This window comes from Saccoglossus kowalevskii, chromosome 21 (assembly GCF_978046115.1).
Source record: "Saccoglossus kowalevskii chromosome 21, keSacKowa6.1, whole genome shotgun sequence".
Taxonomy (NCBI): domain Eukaryota; kingdom Metazoa; phylum Hemichordata; class Enteropneusta; family Harrimaniidae; genus Saccoglossus; species Saccoglossus kowalevskii.
This window is the reverse complement of record NC_140661.1, coordinates 10777603-10800631: the sequence shown is the minus strand read 5'-3', so window position 1 is coordinate 10800631 and position 23029 is coordinate 10777603. Positions and strand designations below refer to the sequence as shown.

General features: G+C 37.4%; 2 protein-coding genes across 2 annotated transcripts; both read left to right on the top strand.

Annotated features, from left to right (window-relative positions):
* The first annotated feature begins 7619 nt into the window (after positions 1-7619).
* LOC144351972 (uncharacterized) lies at positions 7620-7955 on the top strand. The gene has a single exon (XM_078009251.1). It carries the CDS (start codon positions 7620-7622, stop codon positions 7953-7955), a length of 336 nt encoding a protein of 111 aa, XP_077865377.1.
* Positions 7956-8046: 91 nt separating this feature from the next.
* On the top strand, positions 8047-9222 carry LOC144351973 (uncharacterized). The gene has a single exon (XM_085495016.1). It carries the CDS (start codon positions 8047-8049, stop codon positions 9220-9222), a length of 1176 nt encoding a protein of 391 aa, XP_085351142.1.
* The last annotated feature ends 13807 nt before the right edge of the window (positions 9223-23029 follow it).

Sequence of the window (23029 nt, the reverse complement as noted above, 5' to 3'; positions counted from 1 at the left end):
CTATAATATAATTTAATATATATTGGTTTATAATATTTTATATATATATGTGGTCTTTATTTATAATAGAAGGCCATCGGCCCATAATATCTACATACATTATTTATATTTGAAAATAAAATTACAATTTTTAAACAATTGACAATACTTGTAGCTCGTTTCACAATTTCATTGCGTGAAAAGTAAAGGCTCCCAGTCTTTGAAGAAGATCTGTATTTTTTGTACCCATTAATTTGTAATATTTACTGACTGTTGGGGGATTAAAAAAGTTAGCAGGAACATATTTTATTCTTAAATTAACAAAAAAGGAACAAATAAGTAAAAAATGGTATTCATTTTCAATGTTACTGTTACAAAGCAAGCAAATGCGTTCACTCCTATCTACATTATTTTTTCTATCTGTTTCAATACGAAGATAGTGGCATGAACAGCGGAATCGAGCTAACATTTGAACATGAGAATGCACTTTCACACAAAATAAATACTTTTCAGGTTCCAAAGAAAATTTAAATTCCCTATAAAATGTCAGTTTCTCTAAAGTACATACCTGGCTGAACCAATCAGTATATAGAACTTGTTTAATTTTTTTCTTAAAAATGCGCAAAAACACATTTACGTTATTGACAGTTTGTGATTCCCAAACATCATCTAAATTACATAAAAATAATATTTTTTTTAACATGACTAACCCAGGTTAACCTGGATCTAAGATTGGATTTTTCAATATTATATAACATAAGGTAGCATTTCTTTGGGTAACTGGTTTCTGGCATTTTTAATAATTTTGTCCAATACCTAATGCATTTTAATGCTGTGTGAAAATAAATAGGAAATCTGCCACACTCACCCAATACTGCAACATTTGGAGCATTGCAGGAGACACCCAAAAAATAACGACAGGCTAGAGATTGTACACGTTCCAAACATAAATGATTTTCAAAGCCCCATACCTCGGAACCATAAGTTAATATTGGTAACACCATAGTGTCAAACATTTTAAAAAATACATCAAAGGATAGCATACCTGTAATTTTTGTAACCCTGGTAATATTGAAAAATGCCTTCTTTGCCTGTTGTGATAATAATTTTGTTGCTTCAGACCAAGAAAGTCGGTTTGAAAAAATATTACCTAAATATTTATAATATGGCACCACTTCGATTTATTCCCCATCGTAAGTCCATTTCTCATTTTTTGAAAGTTTACCTCCAGCTTTAAATACAATCACTTTAGTTTTAGATAAATTTACAATTAGTTTCCACTTATTACAATAAGAACTCAATGTGTTAAAGTGTCGCTGTAAGCCAATGACAGTGTCAGAAAATAAAGCGACATCATCTGCAAAAAGCAAGCACATAATTTCAACCAAATCAGGTGAAAGTTGTATGCCCCTCTGAACCCCAGAATGTAACTCGTGTGCCAATTCATTTATAAAAAAGGAAAACAAAAAGGGGCAAAGCATACAACCCTGACGCACACCGGTTGGGCAGTTAAAATACTCAGTACAACTAGTAATAGACGTGTGCACGCACGACTTGACATCTTTGTACATAGCATAAAGCATTTTGAACATTTTACCTGTAACACCACCCCTCAGAAGAATATACCACAATCGTTGGCGTTCAACCGTGTCGAAGGCCTTTGGAAAATCGACAAATGCACAGTAAAATTTTCCACGTTTTTTAGACAGATAATTTTGAATAACGCACTGTAAAATGAAGATACTATCAACAGTTGAATAACCACCACGAAAACCAGCCTGTGATTCGTCAATCTTTCCGAAGGCCTCCGACCAGAACCCGAGACGTCGGTTTAGAATAGACGTGAATATTTTGCTAAATATACTTAGTAGAGATATTCCCCTGTAATTATCGGGTCTGTTTAGTGAACCGTTTTTGTGAAGTGGTACAATGATAGCCCTTGACCGCTGCTGAGGAAAAATACTTAAATCAAATAATCTGTTAAATAGCACAATTAAGTACGGCAAAGGATAATCTATATTCGATTTAAAAAAATCCCCTAGTAATCCATCCGGTCCGGGTGATTTGCCATATTTTAACTTGCGAAGCGCTACTATAATTTCTTCACCCAATATCGGACTATTTAAAAACTCGCAGTTTGCTTCCGACTCTACTCCAAAAGAAATATCAACACTGTTAATTAAATTTAAAAACTCGTCAGAAGGAGGGAAATCATCCTGTCCTGGTGAATCACAGGGAGTAAATAATTTACTAAAATAATCAAACCACTCATCAGGTTGGATAGAGTTAATACTAACAGGTATGGACGATAAACGTCGCAAAATGCTCCAGAACTTTTTGAATCTTTCAATCCCAATTCCAATTCCGTCCTTTTTTCACAGAAAAATGCACGTTTTTTCTCTCTACACACAAGTTTGAAATTTCTTTTCGCGGCTTATACAAATTAAGCGAATCAATGCTACACTGAATCAACACTGTTAATTAAATTTAAAAACTCGTCAGAAGGAGGGAAATCATCCAGTCCTGGTGAATCACAGGGAGTAAATAATTTACTAAAATAATCAAACCACTTATCAGGTTGGATAGAGTTAATACTAACAGGTATGGACGATAAACGTCGCAAAATGCTCCAGAACTTTTTGAATCTTTCAATCCCAATTCCAATTCCGTCCTTTTTTCACAGAAAAAGGCACGTTTTTTCTCTCTACACACAAGTTTGAAATTTCTTTTCGCGGCATATACAAATTAAGCGAATCAATGCTACTATCAATTCGGAAATTTCTCAACAATTTATACTTCCCATACTTCAAAGCTTTACACTCGTTGTCAAACCAAGATGGCTGACTAGGATACTGTGATACGTTTTCGGGTGCCCGTTGACCCATTCCACACAAATCAGCTGTCCTCGTAAAGATATTACTCAGATTATCAACAAAATTAAAAATGTCATAATTAGGGTCTGAAATAAAGCTGTCAAGACCTTTGTCAACTAAACTAGATTTGAGTTTGTGAGAAAAAACGTGTTCTTTACTCAGTGACCAAACGTAACGTTTTAAAACTAATTCATTTGTTTCATTCTGAGTGGTAGTCACATTTGGTACACTGGCATTTAATGAAAAAAACAAGGGAAGGTGATCGGATTCCGTACGAATACCAACTGCAAAAGTGGACAATATTGTAAACAAAATAGAGGACATAATAGTATAATCAACCACGTTGGCACCCGAATTGGCGATGCAAGTGAATTCCCCGTGTTTGGCATCCTCGCCTAAGCGGCCATTTATAATATGAAAGTTAAACGTACAACACAGGGAAAGTAGCGACCTCCCGAAACTATTTACTGTTTTGTCTTTTGAAACCCGTGTTAACGCAAAATCATCTTTGTCATAAAGGAAATCGGAATCCAGCATATATTTCGTATCATCATCTATTATATAATCAGGTAATTCGCCTGTTCGAGAATTCAGGTCACCAGTAATTATAATGTAAACATCGTTCAATTTAGTTAGAATGTCTACAAGTTCATTTTCTAAAAGTTCTATGCCATTTGACGAAGAAAGACTATTATAGATGACTGAATACTGTAGGGCAATATAAATGCTACAAAAGAGAACATCTTTATCTAACCCAAAAATATTTCTATCAAACAAAAGAAATATACAATCATGTAAAGCAGAATTTAAGCGTTTGACATACCTGGATAGATGGTTACGCACTATAGTGCAGACACCCCCAGCGTATCTACCACGTGTAGTGTTACGTTTACGGGATGTACTGTAAACTGTAAATCCTGGGAAATGTTGGTCAAACTGATCACCATTTTCTGCCCATGTTTCAATGAAAGATACTACATCAAAATTTTTAAAATTTAAAGAACTAATTTTGTTATTCAAACCTTGAACATTCCAAGTTTGAAAACTTACTATGTTTGGGCCAAGGCCACACCCCTAGTTTGTTATGTTTGTACTGGCGTTTTCTTTTGTACGTTTCTGTAGCCGTGTTTCTGGACCTTGTAACTCTGTTGTTTTCTTTGTACTGTTCATTTATATCTTCTTATCTATTACAACCAATTTTCCACTCTTGTAATATGCAATTTTACCTTGCTTCTTATAATCCGTAACGGTTTTACGTTGTCGCTTTGTAAGGTCGTTTCCAATGCCGATACCAACCTCCTTAAGTTCCGATCTGGCCGCCAACGCAATCATTTTATCGTCCCAGTGGTGAAACTTTACGATAACAGGACGCGCACTATTTGTTCTACTACCTGGTGCTCAATGTGCTCTAACTATATCACGAGGTATCCACTGCTTTTTGTTTACATGCATATTCAAAAAACGCAATACTTTCTCCTTGCATTGGTCAAACGATTCATCCGGTATCTCCTCAAATATTGTATGTTTAATGACATAGAAAAGCGACGGCTAAGTGTTGTAACATAATTAAATGGCAGCTCTCACCGATGTAGCGAACGGTGTTGCTTTGAAGGTCGTGGAAATCACCAGTTTATAGAAACATTTGCCATCTATATGATGCTGTATTGGGATCAATAACCTGTCTACGCTGCTAACCTGTGACAATAGTTAACGCTGCTAACCTGTGACGATAGTCCATGCTGCTAACCTGTGATACTACTCAGATGCTAGCCAGAAACGTCTAACCTGTAATTATATGTTGAGACAAATTTAGACATGTGAATTGAGTCAATACAAATGATACTGAGTAAGGAAATGAGTTTAACGTGGTGTATTTTTTACTGAGAATGTTTTTTTTGTTTATTGTTATTTACAGAATTGAATGGTTGATCAATAACAGATCTCTCATACATTAAAACCGGGTGTAATTTTATGCGTTCTCGTCCAGTCGGTCTCACCATAATTCATTTTATGTGGAACATATGAAAAGCGATGGAGGACAAGAAATTAAAGAGACGAACCAGTAAGTCACGATTCACCAGGCAGAAACATTCTGTGGAGTACCTGCTAGCACAAAGTGAGTCATTAATCAGATTACAAGTGAATGAGATAACTGAAGGCTCCCAGAAATTAGATATAGCCTATAATGAACTGCAGGACCGCCATGATGAATACTGTGAGACAATTGAGGATCCTGATGAGTACAGCCAGGAAGTGGAATACCTCAATAACTGCCTGGATGAATATTAAGCCATCAAAGCCAAATTTAAATCAGTCATCAATCAAGGCCAACCAACTGTGCCTTCGCCACAGTTATCGGGCCAATACAACCAACCAGTAGTACCAGTTATACAACATAAGGCTAGATTAGAAGATTTAGAAACCTAACCTGCCTATGTTTGCTGGGGATGTACATGAATACTGGACATTTCGTAAAAATTTCAGGCACATTGTTGACCCACTGTATGATGATAGGAATGCCATCTCATTACTGAGAACCAGTCTAACTGGTAAACCATTGGAAATGTTAAAAGGTATTGGTACAGACTATGATACTTGCTGGGAATACCTTGACTTGTATTATGGGGACCCAAGAATAATTTCTGATGCAGTTACCCAGGATATAATGAAGTTTCGATCATTGAAGGAGGGTGAAGATAGCAGATTCTGTGATTTAGCTCATCTCGTCCGAAGATGTTACAATATATTAAAGCAAGTGGGGAAAGAGTCTGACCTCAATATTAATCATATGCTGGCTATTATTGAAATGAAACTCACAGCTGATGATCGAAAAGTGCGGGCGAGAAAACTGCAACATAATGGGGACGAAGCCTCTCTTGTAAAACTACTTAGCTTCTTAACTGATGAAATGAAAACTAGAATGAGAGCCACTGCACCAGTCAGAAGTAGTCAGTCTCAGGGTAAAGTCAATCAGAGTCAACAACAAAGCAGTGACTCAAATGATAATTCAACACGCCAGAAGTCAGTTTCATGGAGGAAGTGTTGGGGCTGTGAATCAACCGACCATTTGCCAGATCAGTGTATCAAGATCCGAGCAATAACAGTGGATTAACTCCTGAAAATGGCCAGGGAAAATCAAGTTTGCTTTAGCTGTTTGAAGAGAGCAGGGAAAGATCACACCATCAGAACTTGCAATCGAAGAAAACGGTGTTCTAGAGTAAACTGTCAGTCCTTCCATCATTCACTTCTTCATCCAGTAACAGGAGGAAGTATTGTGTCAGTAGCGTCAAAAATAATGATGTGGCATTGCCAATTACAACAGCAAGAATAGTTACACGTGAAAATGATGTTATAGGTAATATCATGTTTGACTCTGGTGCAAATGTAACATTCGTCAGAGGAGCTGTAGCAGCGAAACTTGGCCTTGAAGGAAAGCCTATCAGCATTGACATTGGCACATTGGGAGGAAATATACAAGCTCACCAAACCAAAATCTACAAACTGAAGATATTTTCCAATCAGAAAGAGCACACAATATGAGCTGTTGGTGTACCAGAAATTACCACTGTTGCTAAGCCAAAGTGGCAAGTTATGAGAAAAATAGAAAGTGAATTGGGACATCCGCTAAGCATAGGAGATGGTAGTGTGGACTTATTGATTGGATTGGACTACCCAGGCATGCATGGAGAAGAGACAAAAGAAATTGATGGGTGTATCCTGAGAAAGTCACCATTAGGTTGGTTAACATTTGGTACATCAAGCGGTTTACAGCCAGAAACAACTGTGCTCTGCATAAAAAATGACTGAGATGACAGATCTGACCAAATTCTGGTCTACTGAAGAAATGGGTGTGAAGATACAAAGCTGTAAATGTAAGTCATTAGATGAATTAAAGTTATCACCAATGGAAAAAGAACAATATAACAATATGTGGCAGCCCTGTGAAAAGATCGAAAATATATGGATGGTACCTTATCCTTGGAAAAGGGACCCACAAGAACTTCCCGACAATAAGAGACAGTGTATGGCGAAGTTGATGTCCATTGAACAGAGAGTAATGCGAATGAGACAAATGCAAAGTTATAGGACCATCAAATGAAAGAAATGGAAGAGAAAGGGTTTTCCAGAAAATTAAGCTAAGAAGAAATGGAGAAGTATAAAGGGCCAGTACATTACCTTTCCCATCACCCAGTTATACGTCCTGAAAAGAAAACTACATCAGTTAGAATTGTATTCAACTTATCAGCCGCATTCAATGGTCATCAGGGCCCAGACCTTCTCAATGATTTGTTTTGTGTACTTCTATGCTTTCCCCAGAATGCAGTTGCAGTATCAGGTGACATCTCAAAAATGTATCACCAAATTCTGATCTCTGAAAATGATAAGCATGTTCACAGATTTCTTTGGAGAAATTATGATGTCACCAGGCAATCTGATGTCTATGTTAAGGAAGTAGTGATATTTGGGGATAAACCAGCGCCAGCCATGGCATGAACTGCTTTACGGAAAACTGCAAAAGAAGGTGAGAAAGAACATCCCGAGGCAGCCAGGGTGTTAAACAAGGATACATATATGGATGATATATGTACATCAGTGCATACAGCAGATGAAGCCAGAAAGATTATGAAATATATAGATGCAGTTTTAGAAACAGGAGGTTTTAGAGCAAAGGAGTGGGTGTCAAATGTTTACTGAAAAGAATCAGATCTGATGAAATATTAAGTAAAGGCAATTTCAGTCAAGGGAAATGATATACTGACAAAAAGAATGGTGTTAAGTGAACTGGCTAAAGTTTTTGACCCAATTGGATTCAACGGTGCAGTTCTGATAAAAGGAAAAATCTTTATGCAGAAACTTTGGCTGAGCGGCACTGGGTGGGATGATGACCTGTGTGAAGAAGGGAAAACTGAATGGAGAGGATTCTTCACTGAAATTGAGAGCCTTGATGGTGTGTCTTTTGCCAGATGTCTAATGCCCAAGTTACATAATACGTTACCTGAACTTGTGATATTCTGTGATGCATCAGAAGATGCATTTGGTGTAGTTGCCTACACTAGGTGGGAGACAAATAATGGAACTGTTGGAGTAAGGTTTATTGTGTAGTGTAGTGCCAATAAGAAATTTGTCAATACCTCGTCTAGAACTGCAAGCAGCCGTAATTGCATCTAGACTATGTGCTACTGTTAAGGAAGAAATGTCAGTGACGTTTAATCGAGTTATATTCCTGTCTGACAGTGTTATCGCCTATTGCTGGATTCGAGGTCAGTCAAGGCAATACAAGTCATTTGTGGCCAACAGAGTTTCTGAGATTCAAAGTCAAACCGATCCATCAGATTGGCGGCACATACCAGGAGAATTCAATATAGCAGACAAAATATCCAGAGGCATTAACGTCAACAGTCTTGTAGGTGACTGGAAGAATGGACCAGCTTTTTTACTGTTGCCAGAAGCAGAGTGGCCAAAGTCTGTTCCTAAAGCAGAAGTCATTGAAATTTACAGAGAAAAGACAAGAATGAAAACTGTGCTAATGGTTAAAGAATCAGAGGGTATTGATTACAAGAAATTCTCTAAATGGAGAAAGTTGATCCGATTGACAGCATATATATTAAGATTCATTACAAACTTGAAAGCCAAGAATGTAATTAAAGATGGTCCGCTATCTACAGAAGAGTTGGCGGTGGCAGAAAGTTACTGGGTCTTTGAAGCACAAAAATCACTTCATGAGAAAATAAAAGAAGGAGAGTTCAAGTCACTAAGCATCTTTGAGAAGGATAAGATTATTCATGTCGGAGGAAGAGCTTGTAACGGAAAGCTATCATATGAAAGAAGGCATCCAGTTCTGTTGCCCAATGACCACTACATATCGTATTTGATAATCCAGCATGTACATGAGCAAGGGCATTATGGGGTAGCAACAACTGCTGCCAAAGTGAGGAGTGAATATTGGGTTGTAGGTGTGACAAGATTGGCAAAGACTATCAAATACAGATGCGTGACTTGCAGAATCCTCAAGCGCGAGACTGAAACTCAGTTCAAGGCTAATCTCCCAGTTGAAAGAATGGCTCCATTTACGCCACCTTTCTATTTCACTGCATCTGATTACTTCGGCCCATATATTGTTAAAATTGGAAGAAACAAAACGACAAAACACTGTGGCGTCATCTTTACTTGTATGAACACCAGAGCAGTTGACTGCTCTACAATGGAATTTTTACAAGTTCTACGAAGGTTCTTTGCTATTAGAGGAAGGCCCAAGTCTATTCAGATTGACAACGGTACTCAGTTTGTAGGAGCCGAAAGACAACTTCGAGAGATGGTGAAAAGGTGGAGTGAAACAAAAATTCTGTGCAGAGCAACATGTGACATGTAGGTTCACCACACCACTAGCTCCTCATCAGAATGGATGTGCTGAAGCTCTGGTTAAAAGTTGCAAAGTGGCCCTGAGGAAAGCTTGGTGAGCAAAGACTCACTCCGTTTGAGTTGCACACCTGCCTTCAAGAAGTTGCTAACTTAGTAAATGAGCGACCAATCGGAAGAGTACCAAATGATTCTGATGATGGCAACTATCTCTGTCCAAATGATGTTTTGTTTGGAAGGGCTTCTAGCAGAGTGCCACAAGGTCCATTTCGTGAGACAAAAATCCAAGATAGAGACATCAATTTGTTCAATACATAGTTAATGCGTTTTGGAAATGCTGGATGAGAGATGTGTTTCCTTTGTTGGTTCCTCGACAGAAGTGGAATGTAGACAAAAGCAATGTGCAAGTGAATGATATTGTTGTAGTAGCTGATCCATATGCAGTACTTGGAAAATGGAATCTCGGAAGAATTACAGAAATTATTTCTGGAAAAGATGGACGGGTGCGAAATGTTACAGTAAAAACTGTGACATGTGAATTGAGTCAAAACAAATGATACTGAGTAAGGGAATGAGTTTGTTGTGATGTATTTTTTACTGAAAATGTTTTTTACAAAATTGAATGGTTGATCAATAAAAGATCTCTCATACATTGAAACCGAGTATAATTTTATGCGTTCTTATCCAGTCGGTTTCACCATTGAGCATTTTTCATTAAGAGACCTACTCCGGATTTTAAGGTAGTTTCCTGTTTAGTCGTTATGTTTATCTCCTTTGAATTCATGAGACGACTGTATTACGTATTTTACTGCTGTGAACGTAAACCATCGGGATTTACGTATTTCCTGGGTTAGTTTCGTCCAGTGCGCCCCAAGCAGAAGTTGGATAGCATTGCACGACAAAATGTATCGTACTAGAGAAAAATAATAACTTAGTCGACAAACGGTACAATATGCCTGGTTTTGATCAGTACAACGCACTCTAGTGTCGAGTTTTGTCGACAATACAGCTCTAACAGCTCGTTTGGACTTGTTAAAGGGCGACACTCCGAATGTCTTTAGGATGTGAAGTTTTTGAATAAATGTTTCCGAATGTTACTGAATACTCAGACAACTAATAAATAGACTGGCAACGCGGATATATCTTTTGCGATAACGTTTTAATCTTGTAAACAACTGGAGAGAAAGGAAAATGTCCACGAAGTCACGCGATAACGCACGACTTTTTTCAACAGAAAGTGACGCGAAAGGTCAGACCAAAGTTTCATATTTTCCTTACGTTAGTGTTTCTCGCGGGCTCAAATACATTCATAAAACAGGTCCGGGTAACAATAAAACAAAGTGTACAATTCAGTTGCAAGTCAAACTGAATAGTAGTGGAAATAAATCAGAAGTAAAAAAGCGTTCTCGTGACGCGACATTGCTACACACATGTACAAATTCAAAACATCGCGTCAGTACTATTTCGAGACCATTACATTAATTTTGCCTCAATTTATTTGACTGGGACAGTTTTTGCCCTGAAGTATCGTATTTTCAACGGCTTTGCATAGCATATCCGAAGTTGCAAGGTAAGTATAAGACAATTCAATTCTGATATTGAAAATGTGTATTTACTAGCTAGCTATCGCACTGTGACTTGTTGAGAGTTCCTGCTCAGGCTGCTCCGGCGTGTAGAGTCCATTCAATTGTGTCACGTCGTCATGTTGTGCAAGTGAGTCGGGTTAGGTCCTCAAATAATAATAATACCTTATTAGTTTTATAATTAGTGCAGTGAGTCGGATGAGGTCCTCTGTGATTAAATAATACCCACATGTCTTATTGGTTGTTAGTGCAGTGTGTCAGGTCAGGGCCTAAATAATTAATAATACCCATTCTTAGGTATTCAAGTATAGGGAAGAAATGTGTTAAAATTGAACTGTAGAGGGCGTTGGGGAGACTCGTGTCTTTTCCATAGAGCCCTATGTTAAAATCAGCTTTTTTCAAGCATCGTGTTAGTTATTTTCACAAATTTTATGGTTATATTGTTCAGTTCAATTTCCTATCCCACAATTCTTTGCGAAATCCAATATGGATTTAACACATCTTTTCCATATAGGAAACAATTGTCCAATTGATTACCAGTGCAGTGCATTGCTATGTAGTTATATTTGTTACAACCCTGAACAAACTCTGACAATACAGTTCTTTGACAGCTAAATCCGCGACAAATTTCTTTGAAACAGTTGGTCTTCGATTTCGTTAGTGAGAAGTTTTTTCAACATATCCAAGTAGTAATCCGGAAACCTACAGTTATACAGCTCTTTTAAGAGTTGACGTAGCTTTGATACTTGAGTAACTTAAGTAACACATAAGTAACACATATTCGGATTCTGGTTAAAGAATTCACCGCAAAATGTGGAGCCTCCCTTGTAACTGGCAACCAATATCACTGCTGGCCGAGTTGACTTCTCGTTATACAAGGCTGAAGGAGCTTGTTATGTAAACATATCGCTGGAAAGTACATTCCTTCCATTCATGTGGGATATCGCAATTATTACCAGCAATGTCGATACTAGCAGTGCCATCCGTATATATCGCACTTGTCTCATTGTAAACAATATGCAAAAGTGCACTGATTTGATCAATGTATGCAGCATGTGTACAGACAGACACCACAATTCGATGTATGCAAACGATTATAAACTTGTCGGTGACTTGCGACACTGTTCATTTTAATTGTCCTTTCGACAGCAGTAATATCCTGTTTTAAAACCATCTGATTAAAATTTGATGTAATGTGCATCGTGTATTTCTTTTTAATTTCATATATTTTATTATTATACATCTGTCACCGTAACGCCATAAGTTACAGCGCGCCGTAATAGGAAATACGAATTATTAGTTGGAACATGAAGTTGTAACTAAATCCTGGTATGAGCACCCGTCCGGTAGGGCAGGCTTGAACTATGCCAGCTTAGAAGTATATTCAATCCTATAGATTTCTTATGTTTGGTAACTACTTACTGCAAATGCAACAAAAATCAATATAATATATTACCCACATAGGATTCTATAGGTTACTTGTTAATTTGTGAATTTGCTACGGAATAATTTAGAGAAATGCCTCTCAAATGGGAGAAAAACACAAAACTGCACATAGCATAGATGTCATCTTTCATTTATTTGTTATTTTTTAAATTGTCGCTTGGTGGCTCTGTTGTTGTCCGCCTGCTCAACGTCCACATATAGATTAATTAAAAATAAAGCTACGTGAAGTTTAAACTATTATTCTCTTAGTCAGATGAACTATATACATGCCTATTAATTACCGTTTTATGAAATCGATGCACTAACACATTTGAAATTGGAATAGATGTGACACAATTGAATGGACTCTACACGCCGTAGCAGCCTGAGCAGGCACTATCAGCAAGGTACAGTGCGATAGCTAGCTAGTAAAAACACATTTTCAATATCAGAATTTAATTGTCATATACTTACCAAGCAACTTCGCCGAACAGTTTCCGTACACTAATACAATTTCAATCGGCGACGGATATGCTATGCAATTGATTTCTAAAAGTACTACATGCTTAACTATGGCTGCCAGGACAGCTGATTTTAAGACCCCCTAAGTTAGCGTCACTGTGACTGCGTCAAAAAGATGATAATTCAGTCGGAAAAGATACGCAAGCAAAGAAAGGTTAAATTAAACATAACAAATTATTTCAAATTATATACAAACTATCCATAATTATCTAGAATTATGAGATTTATTGATTAGTGCAAAAAAACAACAACAAAAAACATTGGTTTTAATTATCGCGGGTACCAAAATAGTAGTAAATACCAAAATAGTGGCTTAACAAACAACTCAGTTCGCATTTTGTTTAATAATACAATTATACACAATTACCAGCTGGCGCACAAGTGATACAAAAATGAATAGGATATTTCCTGTATTAGGGCCGCCATCTTGAATACGGCATGAAACTAAATAAAGAGACAATTTGTGAAACGCGATTTTCAGATTCCCACGAATCAGTAAAAAATACCAATCTTTCACAGCCAGCAATCCGTTTGGGTAATATTAAGCCAGCCGCTAGCATAATTCGGCCGAATTCGCAGTTTTTGTGAGGAAAAATCCCTTGCATACGATCAGATCCTTTTCAATGGGCTGATAGAAACAAAGATTTAACCTGTGGTAAATACACTGCTATTAGTGGATCATTTCAGGAAGGACAAATACAATATCGAATCAGATGATAGAAGTAATAAAATACTAGCTGTAACATGCGCATCCTCGTTTATGATTACTACCAGCCGTTAACACGAAAATATCGCCGTATGTTTTATTTTCAGTAAAATTCTGAGCAAACATTAGTTCAAAAACTTCACATCCTAAAGACATTCGGCGTGTTGCCCTTTAATATGGCCAAACGTGCTGTTAAATTTGTAATGTCGACAACACGCTAAAGTGTGTTGTACTAATCAAAACCAGGCATATTGTGCCGCTTGTCGAATAAGATATTAGTTGTCTTCAGTACGATACATTTCGTCGTGTATTGCTTTTAAACTTCTGCTTGGGGACACATTGGATGAAGCTGCTAACCTAGAAAATACGTAATTCTCGATGTTCTACGTTCACCTCGGTAACATGAGTAAAACAGTCGTCTTATAAATTGAAAAGAAATAAACATAATGGCTATATACAGGTAACAATTTTAGAGTCCGCAGTGGGTCCTAAACTAGTCTTAATGAAAAATGCTGCACATTGAAGGTTGATTTCGTATTATGGGCAGAATACCGCCAGCGATTTGGTGAATTGATGACATGTTGAGATGCTGAAAGCATAAACAGAACAGGAAAGAACTGCTCGACGAAATGCGGCTCTTGGCAATGTACATATATTGATGTTAACAGTACACACAATCCTTAAAAGGCCAAACTCTTTAAACAAATGTTACAAGCAGCTGTGCATTAATCGTCGCTTTTCTAAGTCATTAAACATACAATATTATAAACCTATGTATGTTGAATTATAGAAAAATAAAATAAGCCATTATATTGATTATTTTCTGACTTCACGACATCGATAATTGTGATCAAAGAATGAACTAACCCATGCTGAAGTAATTGATTACACTGGGTCACGAGAATTTTTTTAATGGGAGTGTTTGATTGAATGCCATGTCAACAGAGTATCGTGATACTATTCCCACCCCACATCGCACATTGGTACATATTACTGGGGTATATTTGAAGCAATGTAAACATTTAATGTTTTCTTACATGACGAAATGTTCACATTTGATTCTCGAGGAAGTAGGTGAAAACAACACTTACAGCTCCGTTTACTTCTAGTAAGACTTACAACATGCAAAAGCAATCATACCACAATACACCATCTCACAAGGCAGGGCATATAGTGATTGTTTACTCTTTATTCTACGTCAAACAAAATACATCTTCTAAAATTAAACTTAGTATCAAGTGTATGAATCACACATCAAAATATTCGGTGTTTAGACATTAATATATTCCTACCATATACCATGATGGCAGTTCAGTATAAGAGAGGCAGTGTAATATTTTTCTATATGATCATACTATTTCATAAACATATAATATTCTTAGCTATATTTTATTAATATATACTTGGTTTAACACACTCGACGGGTTGCTAGGAATCATGGTAATTAATATTAATTTAAAATGTCTGGCATATCAGATAAATATAAGGTTTCCGCTATAAAAACGCATAACAGTATTTAAATTCTTATCACAAACGCATTAAATCGTTTCAAGAATGTTTCAAGTTTTTATAATAGCACTTTATCTGCTTCAAAATTTGTAATTTTGTTGGGAATACATTCTCGAAACGCGACAAACGTCCTTAATACATTACATTTTAGTGTATATATTTCCAACAACAAAAAACACACGAAAGGTACATATAGGATTAAGAAAACGTTAAATGTCTGACCCTATAAGAATGAATTCATCAAACGCTCGCGGTGAGTTTTTTTATCGCCAAAGACTCTGTGCAAATAACAGACACTACACAACTTTAGTATATTTGTGTAGGGTCACTCCTATGATATCCTCTATATGTACATACATATACCTGGATACACTGGAAATCAATTAAAAATGTTCGTGTTCCCAACTTACTCAATATTCAAATCAATTCTAACAAATATCCGGTATTTGAAATGTACTATATTAAAGACGTTTTGGGTGTAGACAATTTGTGCCTTTTTTGATCTTGATAAAGTTGCTTTATGTCCTGCTACACACATTACTAAAGTTATTGTTACGCTATGTAGAGCGAAACCGTCTCTTTCATATTGTGCCATATATTATAAATGCAATGGTAAGTGTGGTGTTCGAATGTATAGAAGTTGTCAGTCATGTCGTATGTCAACATATCGTACATAGCCACTAGCTTCCGTAGATCCGAGACTTGCTGTTATTCCGGTCATGAAATATGGGGTTGGAGAAACTGATTTCGAGAGATCAGTCCATTTGAAAGTTATGTGCGTTAACTCGCGTTCTATGACAACACTCCCACCATCTATTGCAACTCCATAATCGTTGTAAATTTCATAATCTACCATTAACGGAGGAGAGAAAGAAGGGTCGACTCTCTCCATTTTAAACTCGTAACAGTCATCTGTCAGTCGACGGTACGTTACTGTTACATCGCCTGTGTGTGATCAGAAAAAAACACAATCAATAAATAATGTGTGGGGCTGGTGAAATACTATGCGTGTATGATAGAAATGTTGAAAGGCAAAACTGATATTAACATTTGAAGACGTCAGCAGCAAATAACGCTTTTGTAGATACTCAAATAAAAAAATATACGTTTTCTATCAAAGAATTATTATTAAATTTGCCTGAACGATTGTCACATATACCGTGTGATCGTATTGTGCAACAATTTTACAAACAATATGCATACATAATTACTATTATACTCTTTTATGGATGCCGCCTTGGAACAAAAAACAAACAAGTAAACAAAGTGTGATGATTAGTTAATACAGTTATAAACAGTCATGAATATATTGATTTGCAGAATAACCCCCAGGTATCCAATAGTAGAAATACTAAGTCATTCCCCTGCATTGGACAAACTAGTGGCCACTTCCTGAATACGGAATGACAATTATTAATAAAATCAATGTGTAATCGTAATTGAACACTACTTGTTTACTATTGGTGGACATATATTACAGCAAGCACATAGCAATTCAAAATCCGCAAATCTAAAGTGCAGTGATGAGTTGTAATATTATTTATTTTGGAACAGGTGTTCCAACATTCTCGGACATTTCCATTTCATCATGGGTAGATTAAAAGAATCAGCAAATTCTCAATTTTATACAAATCTATTAACACACAAAAGTAGTATTTTGCTATAAATCGGAATTTATTTAATATTTCTTAACTTAAGTAGTATTTTGTAATCAAATCGCATGCTCGACAATATGTCCAACATCAACTATTACTGTTTTCATAACAATGTTGTGTCGGTCCTAAAAAGCACGCACATTGGAACCGTACAACGTCGCTGTGAAATTAGGTCGTTAAAACGATCTGCTTTTTAAAATATCCTGCTTTTAAACTCTTGCAGTGGTGGTTTCATTGTAAACAGAGTGTTTCGCATACATTTGTTTCAACCTGTAAACAACAGTTGAAAAAATACCACTAACTCGGAACCATCAAATCTATGCCCACTACACAGTCAGCTGGTGCACGAGTGATACAATAAAAGCGACATTTACTAGATTGGGGCCACCATTTTGAATACGCCATGAAACTAAATAAACAAGTTGCGAAACGCGTTGTGCCGGCCACGAAGTACGCACACTAGAACCGCGCTGTTTCGTTGTGAAAATAGGTCTATAAAACGATCTGCTTTTTAAAATATCCTGCTTTTAAACTTCTGCAGTTGTAGTTTCATTGTAAACAGAGTGCTTCGCATACATTTGTTTCAACCTTGAAACAACAGTTGAAAACTTACCACTAACATGGAATCATCAAATAGAATCGTCAACATGAACATATTTTTAAATAGTGCGCAACCACCATATACATTATAGGTACGAAATCCCATATTCAAATTAGTAATAAATAAGATACGTATAATATTTAATAATTTATTATTATCAATATTATCAAATAACAGCGAAAAATTATATATTATATTTGTTCGTAAATTCAGTACTGTCGTGTTGGATAATGTTAAGGCAGTGTTCGTTACATGAAAATGTATTTCACATTTACGGCACGAAAATTAACATAAACCCTCGGCCACGTATTAGTTGATAGAACTTTAAAGGGCGGCAGTCGTCCTGCCGCGTCCTGTTCAATATGGGACTCATAGCGACGTATACGACGCGTGTAAAATACATTGTTTATTTACATGAAATTCCAACACGAGCTGCGCGACGACTACCGCGCTTTAACAGAAATGATCATACAGTTATTTACGTACCTCCAATTCCATGCACAGTGGGATTATTAGAGAGACACACATGGTGAGTAGAATATTCCACATGATAATTCTGCAAAATAGAGAACAAAACACAATGAGTTGACGTTAACCACCGCTATTCATAACAGTACTGCTACGCGTGTTCTACGTTATATCTCAAGTCAACACTTTATTTAACATTTCATGCAAACATAATGATGATACTGTTCCGATAACGACTGAACTTACACGGAAAAGGGTGTAAACGTTCGCTAGTTGTTGAGTCTTGAGAGCCGAGCGAGCAAGGTAAAACGGTTCAAACTTGACGATAGTAATCCTTAATGTTTTTAGTACAGATTTACATATGTTACAATTTTAGTGCCTCCTACTGGTGGGGAAACACGTCAGCTTCCTGTCACACCTTATTTTCACGCCCAATTTAATTAGCTAATATTTTACAGATTAAGAGAATTACTTTTATTGTTTGGATGATTACATATTCCACAATCACATATGTGTACCCAACGCGTCATCGCTGTGAACCGCGGGAGTTGGAAGCCACAAAGCCGCCATTGGTAGAAACTTTCTTACCCGGGCGTTCAAGAAGAAAAATATCAATTTCTGCCTGAAATGACTAATAAATTAGTGCTAGACGGTATTGCAGGAGGCGCCAAGCATCTAGAGCGGCTGCAAATAACCATATTGAACAGCGGGGTTGAACAGTTAAAGTACACTCGAAGGTGAACTTTTTACCGCCTTCCATGAGAATCGTCGCCCAGCCATCATATTACCGCTACAAAAGCACCGGACCAGCGTTTTGGAGAAATTATGACAAATATATCACTGAAACTGTGGCTCATCGCTGACCAACGTAGCTGATTTGTTGGAGGTTTGTATAAAATCACAATAACGACAACCATGTGTTGCCATGTAGTTTTAATCCAACAATAACAGTAACAATCGAATAGTGTGAGTTATTAATATCGAATCATATGATTTCCCCCTGTGTTACATTAGATGAGTTTAGCGTGAATGTGAATTTATAACGTTGCGTCGTGAATTGTATTACAATTTAGTTGTTTGGCTATTTCTGAATTCCCTGCGCCGTTATAATTGGAGTATTTAGTATACTTAGTATAATATTCAGTATTTTGCTTGTGTACAATTTTACATAAATGCTATTGGATATTTCCTTGTACTAGTATATTCCATGTACCCTTGGTCAATTTGACTGTTGCTATAGAGACGATAGAGTTAAATAACTGAGACATAATATCTGCATAGTAATTATTATTGCATCGTGTGATTTACTATGTGCTCATTGATGGCAGTGTTAAATAACGAATATATACGTCCTGACTTGTGGTCAATGTATTTGATGTTTCCGTGCATGTTATATCTATATTTTTATACATCTGTCACCGTAACGCCATAAGTTACAGCGTGCCGTAATTTTGCGGTATTTTACGGGGTATTTTCATCATACCATATAAAGAAATGCGAATTCCTAATATGGAAGTACGCGCGTATGCGTCCTCTACCAGGGTTTGACCGGACTCCACAGAAAGAAGTTCGCTGATTCTGTTCCGAATATTTTGGATTTCGGCATTTCTATGATGTATTCTTTGAAGGCAAACAAATATAATAATAATAAGAAAGTACTGCGCGTCAGGCAATACTCCCGCTCTACTGTCTTCGTGCATACTTTGAGGTATCCTAGTCATAACCTCATATAATTATTGTCATTAGGATTACAGCGCCCTCTATAGTCAAACGTGACATGGCTTCGTTACAGATGCATAAGATTCATTACATGGGAGTGCTAAAACGATGACCAATTTGATGACTGGTTCAGAGTAGTGGAGAATGCCATAGACTTACTATACAAAGATAGGGGACAGGGTGAGAAGGAGTCTGTTGCACAGTATGCAGTCACATTTGAAATGGACTTAGATGTTATCTATAAACAGGGTAGTATCGATAGAGATAAAGTCTACCCTTTGCTGAGTACTTTCTGGAAGGGATTGGAGTCTGGAAACGTTCATCCTGCTATTCGACCTTGTATCATTTAAATGATGAGTTAATGATGATGAGTTAGTCATTGTTGCTCATGCCGCAGACGAGGAACTTCGAGAGAGAAAGTGCCAGCGACATTCCTCGAACCAAGCCACATTGGGAACCACATCACAATAGTCAGACGATGTTGAAGAGTGCTCCAAAGTGGTCAAGGCTGAACCAACAAAAGAGACGTTGCAGATTGCACATGCTCTCAAAATGCAGAATGACACAACGTTTGCTACGCTGCTGACCCGGTTGGAACCCCTGGAAGCACGGGCACCCCTTACACAACAACACAACTGCCAGCTATCTTTCCCAATGATATAGGTACATCCATACTTGTCATGCCCCCTACAGTGCCGAAAGTATATAGACTGCAGAGAGGATGTTACGATTGTGGTGACACAACGCATTTTTTCAGAGACTTCCAAGAAGAACAAAATCATATCTTTAAATGCCACAAATGACGTATGAATGACCATTATTCAAGGGGGTGCCTAAACTGAACAAGATGCCTCAATCTTACAGCACCATACCGAATCTCAGAGCCACACAGCCAATGGCTAAGCCAACTCGAATGCTTTGTGTGGTGTCCGACCTGAACGTAATCCTGTCGGATCGCAAAGTAAGAGGATGTCTCATCACGTATATGGATAAAACCCTTGCCAATTCAATACATGCCCATAGCCACTACCAGACAACTACAAATGAGAATACTGTGAGGACCGGTAGGGAAGGCGCTTGAAGAAGCATATCAGTAGATGGACACGAATCATAGTGCCTGATAGACACAGGCTCCAAAATCACCAAAAGCACTAAATGGTTCTATGACCAGAACTTCTCAAACATACTGTTGGAGACAGTTAGATGATGATCCGGTAGTACAGGGAGTCGGCGATGAACCTGTTCCACCCAGAACAGTTTATGTTCTGCAACAGAAACTTGATGTACATGCGATTGTCATCCTGAACATTGAGTATACTGTACGTGTCTGTTACATTGGGCATCAATGTGCTGAAACCACATTTACTCGCAGTTGAATCCCATCAAAATGATTGGTTCCAGGTGACAGTTTGTAGGTCCCAGCAGACATATTCTACTTGATTTCTGAATTTGGTATAGGACTGACGCACTAAACGCAGATGCTGAAGCTCTGAGTCACTGGCTGGGAAAAGGCTACACAACCACAAACAAACGATTCCACAGTAGATGAACTGGATAACACTAGATGTACGTGATACAGAAGTTGTAACAGCAGTCTTACATAGTCGACTTTGCCCGATGGAACTGGAGTCATTCACCAGATTTATGCTCAAACAGTGGCTGTTGTACTCCCGGAGAGCAACACAGCATTACCCAACATGAACTGTAGGAAATGGAAACAGTTGCAGCAAGCCGATACGACAATTGGAGTTATCTACCAATATGTGCTAAGTGAAATTCCACAAGATCAATACCACTGCACAAAGCAGAGAAGTATCAGCTGCATGCTATAGAAGAAATATTAGAGGAAATACCATTTTCGTAACAGTGGTTGACTCAAACGGTAGGACTATCTACCAGTTATATCTAACGCCAGAATACAATGGAGTGGCTATGGAAGCATTCCACGAGGAAGTTAGCCACCTTTGACAGGAAATATTTCTGGAATTAGGGAGATGACGGTTCTCCTGGCCCGGGGTGACACGCGATGTGATAAGACATGTCTGCTAATGTGACAGATGCACATGGCGCAAAATCACAGTCGAAAAAAGAGAAATCACGCCCATGATGTTACCACCATGTCGCTTCTTGAACTACTTTGTAACGATTTCCTGACGCTAGAAAGACATCTATGATATAGCCGACAATTTTGACAGACAAATGGGAGCACCATGGGGTCCATCACTGTTTATGTCATAAAAACCTGAGGATGGAGGCAAAAAGCGCACCATACACAGAAACTTGTTAATGCCAGTAATGCTTTGCCACGAAATACACAAGAAAGACCCAGGAGAGTGCCTAGGGACCACCATAACCAATAACAATACAGAATGACTACACGCTTAACACAACATGCAAACCATTCCTCATCGAATTAAATCCCTGAGTCAGACATCATTTTTCTGTTAGAAGCAATCCTAGTACAACCAGCACATATACTATGTTTCAATTGCAAGGAGAAATGCAAGTTGTGACATAACACAATACTGCACCTGATTTGAAGGATATGCCCAGGGCAAAGACAAAGACCCAGTGTTTTTAAAACATTGGAGACCACTAACTCTTTTGTGCTGTGATGTCCGTATCCTTGCAAAATGTCTTTCTCTTCGTGTGAAACATGTGATTTCAGATATAATTAATGAAGACCAAACTGGGTTCATTCATGGTCGTTTTATTGCAGACAATATTCGAAGGTTGCTGGAAATTATTGATACATATGAAAAAAATGATGAACCGGGACTGGTCTTTATAGCTGATTTTGAAAAAGCATTTGATAAGTTGAGAAGGGATTTAATTATAAAAAGTTTAGAATATTTTAATTTTGGTCAATCATTTGTAACCTGGGTGAAACTCATGTACCGGGATATTAGTAGCCGTATAATCAATAATGGTAATATTTCAATGCAGTTTGGTATCTCCTGTGGTGTTAGACAGGGTTGCCCCATGTCACCTTACTTGTTTATCATTTGTGTTGAGCTTTTGGCCAATAGAGTGAGACGCTGTGACAAAATTAAAGGTTTATATACAGGTCCCTTAGAGAATAAGATCTCTCAATATGCGGATGACACGAATTCCCCGACGTATCCTTCCCGCGAATTACTTAACTCGTTGCTAAGTATTTTGTCTAATTTTGAAATTATTTCTGGGTTGAATCCAAATTATGATAAATGCAATGTCTTGAGGGTTGGGTCTATAAAAAATACAAACTTTACTATTGAAACATCTCATCCTGTAACCTGGGCTGACGGTTCTGTTGATATGCTTGGAATACATCTTCCAGAATCCTGTTGATTATTCACAAATAACTACATTGAATTTTAATTATCGCATTGAAAAAGTGGGAAAGTTGTTGCAGCCATGGAAGGGCATGGGTCTGACGGTATATGGTAAAATAACGATTATAAAATCTTTGGCGATTTCGCAATTTACTTACTTGTTTATGTCTCTTCCCTCCCCGGACGCGGCTTTTTAAAAAAAATATGATAATATAGTTTTCCAGTTTTTATGGGGAGGTAAACGTAATTGGGTTAAAAAAGACGATGTCTACAAACCAAATGATAAAGGTGGCCTCAACCTAACCAATTTAAGAGAAT

Coding starts and splice junctions, on each gene's coding strand:
- LOC144351973 (XM_085495016.1), top strand. CDS start 8,047: ATGTCAGTGACGTTTAATCGAGTTATATTCCTGTCTGACAGTGTTATC.
- LOC144351972 (XM_078009251.1), top strand. CDS start 7,620: ATGGTGTTAAGTGAACTGGCTAAAGTTTTTGACCCAATTGGATTCAAC.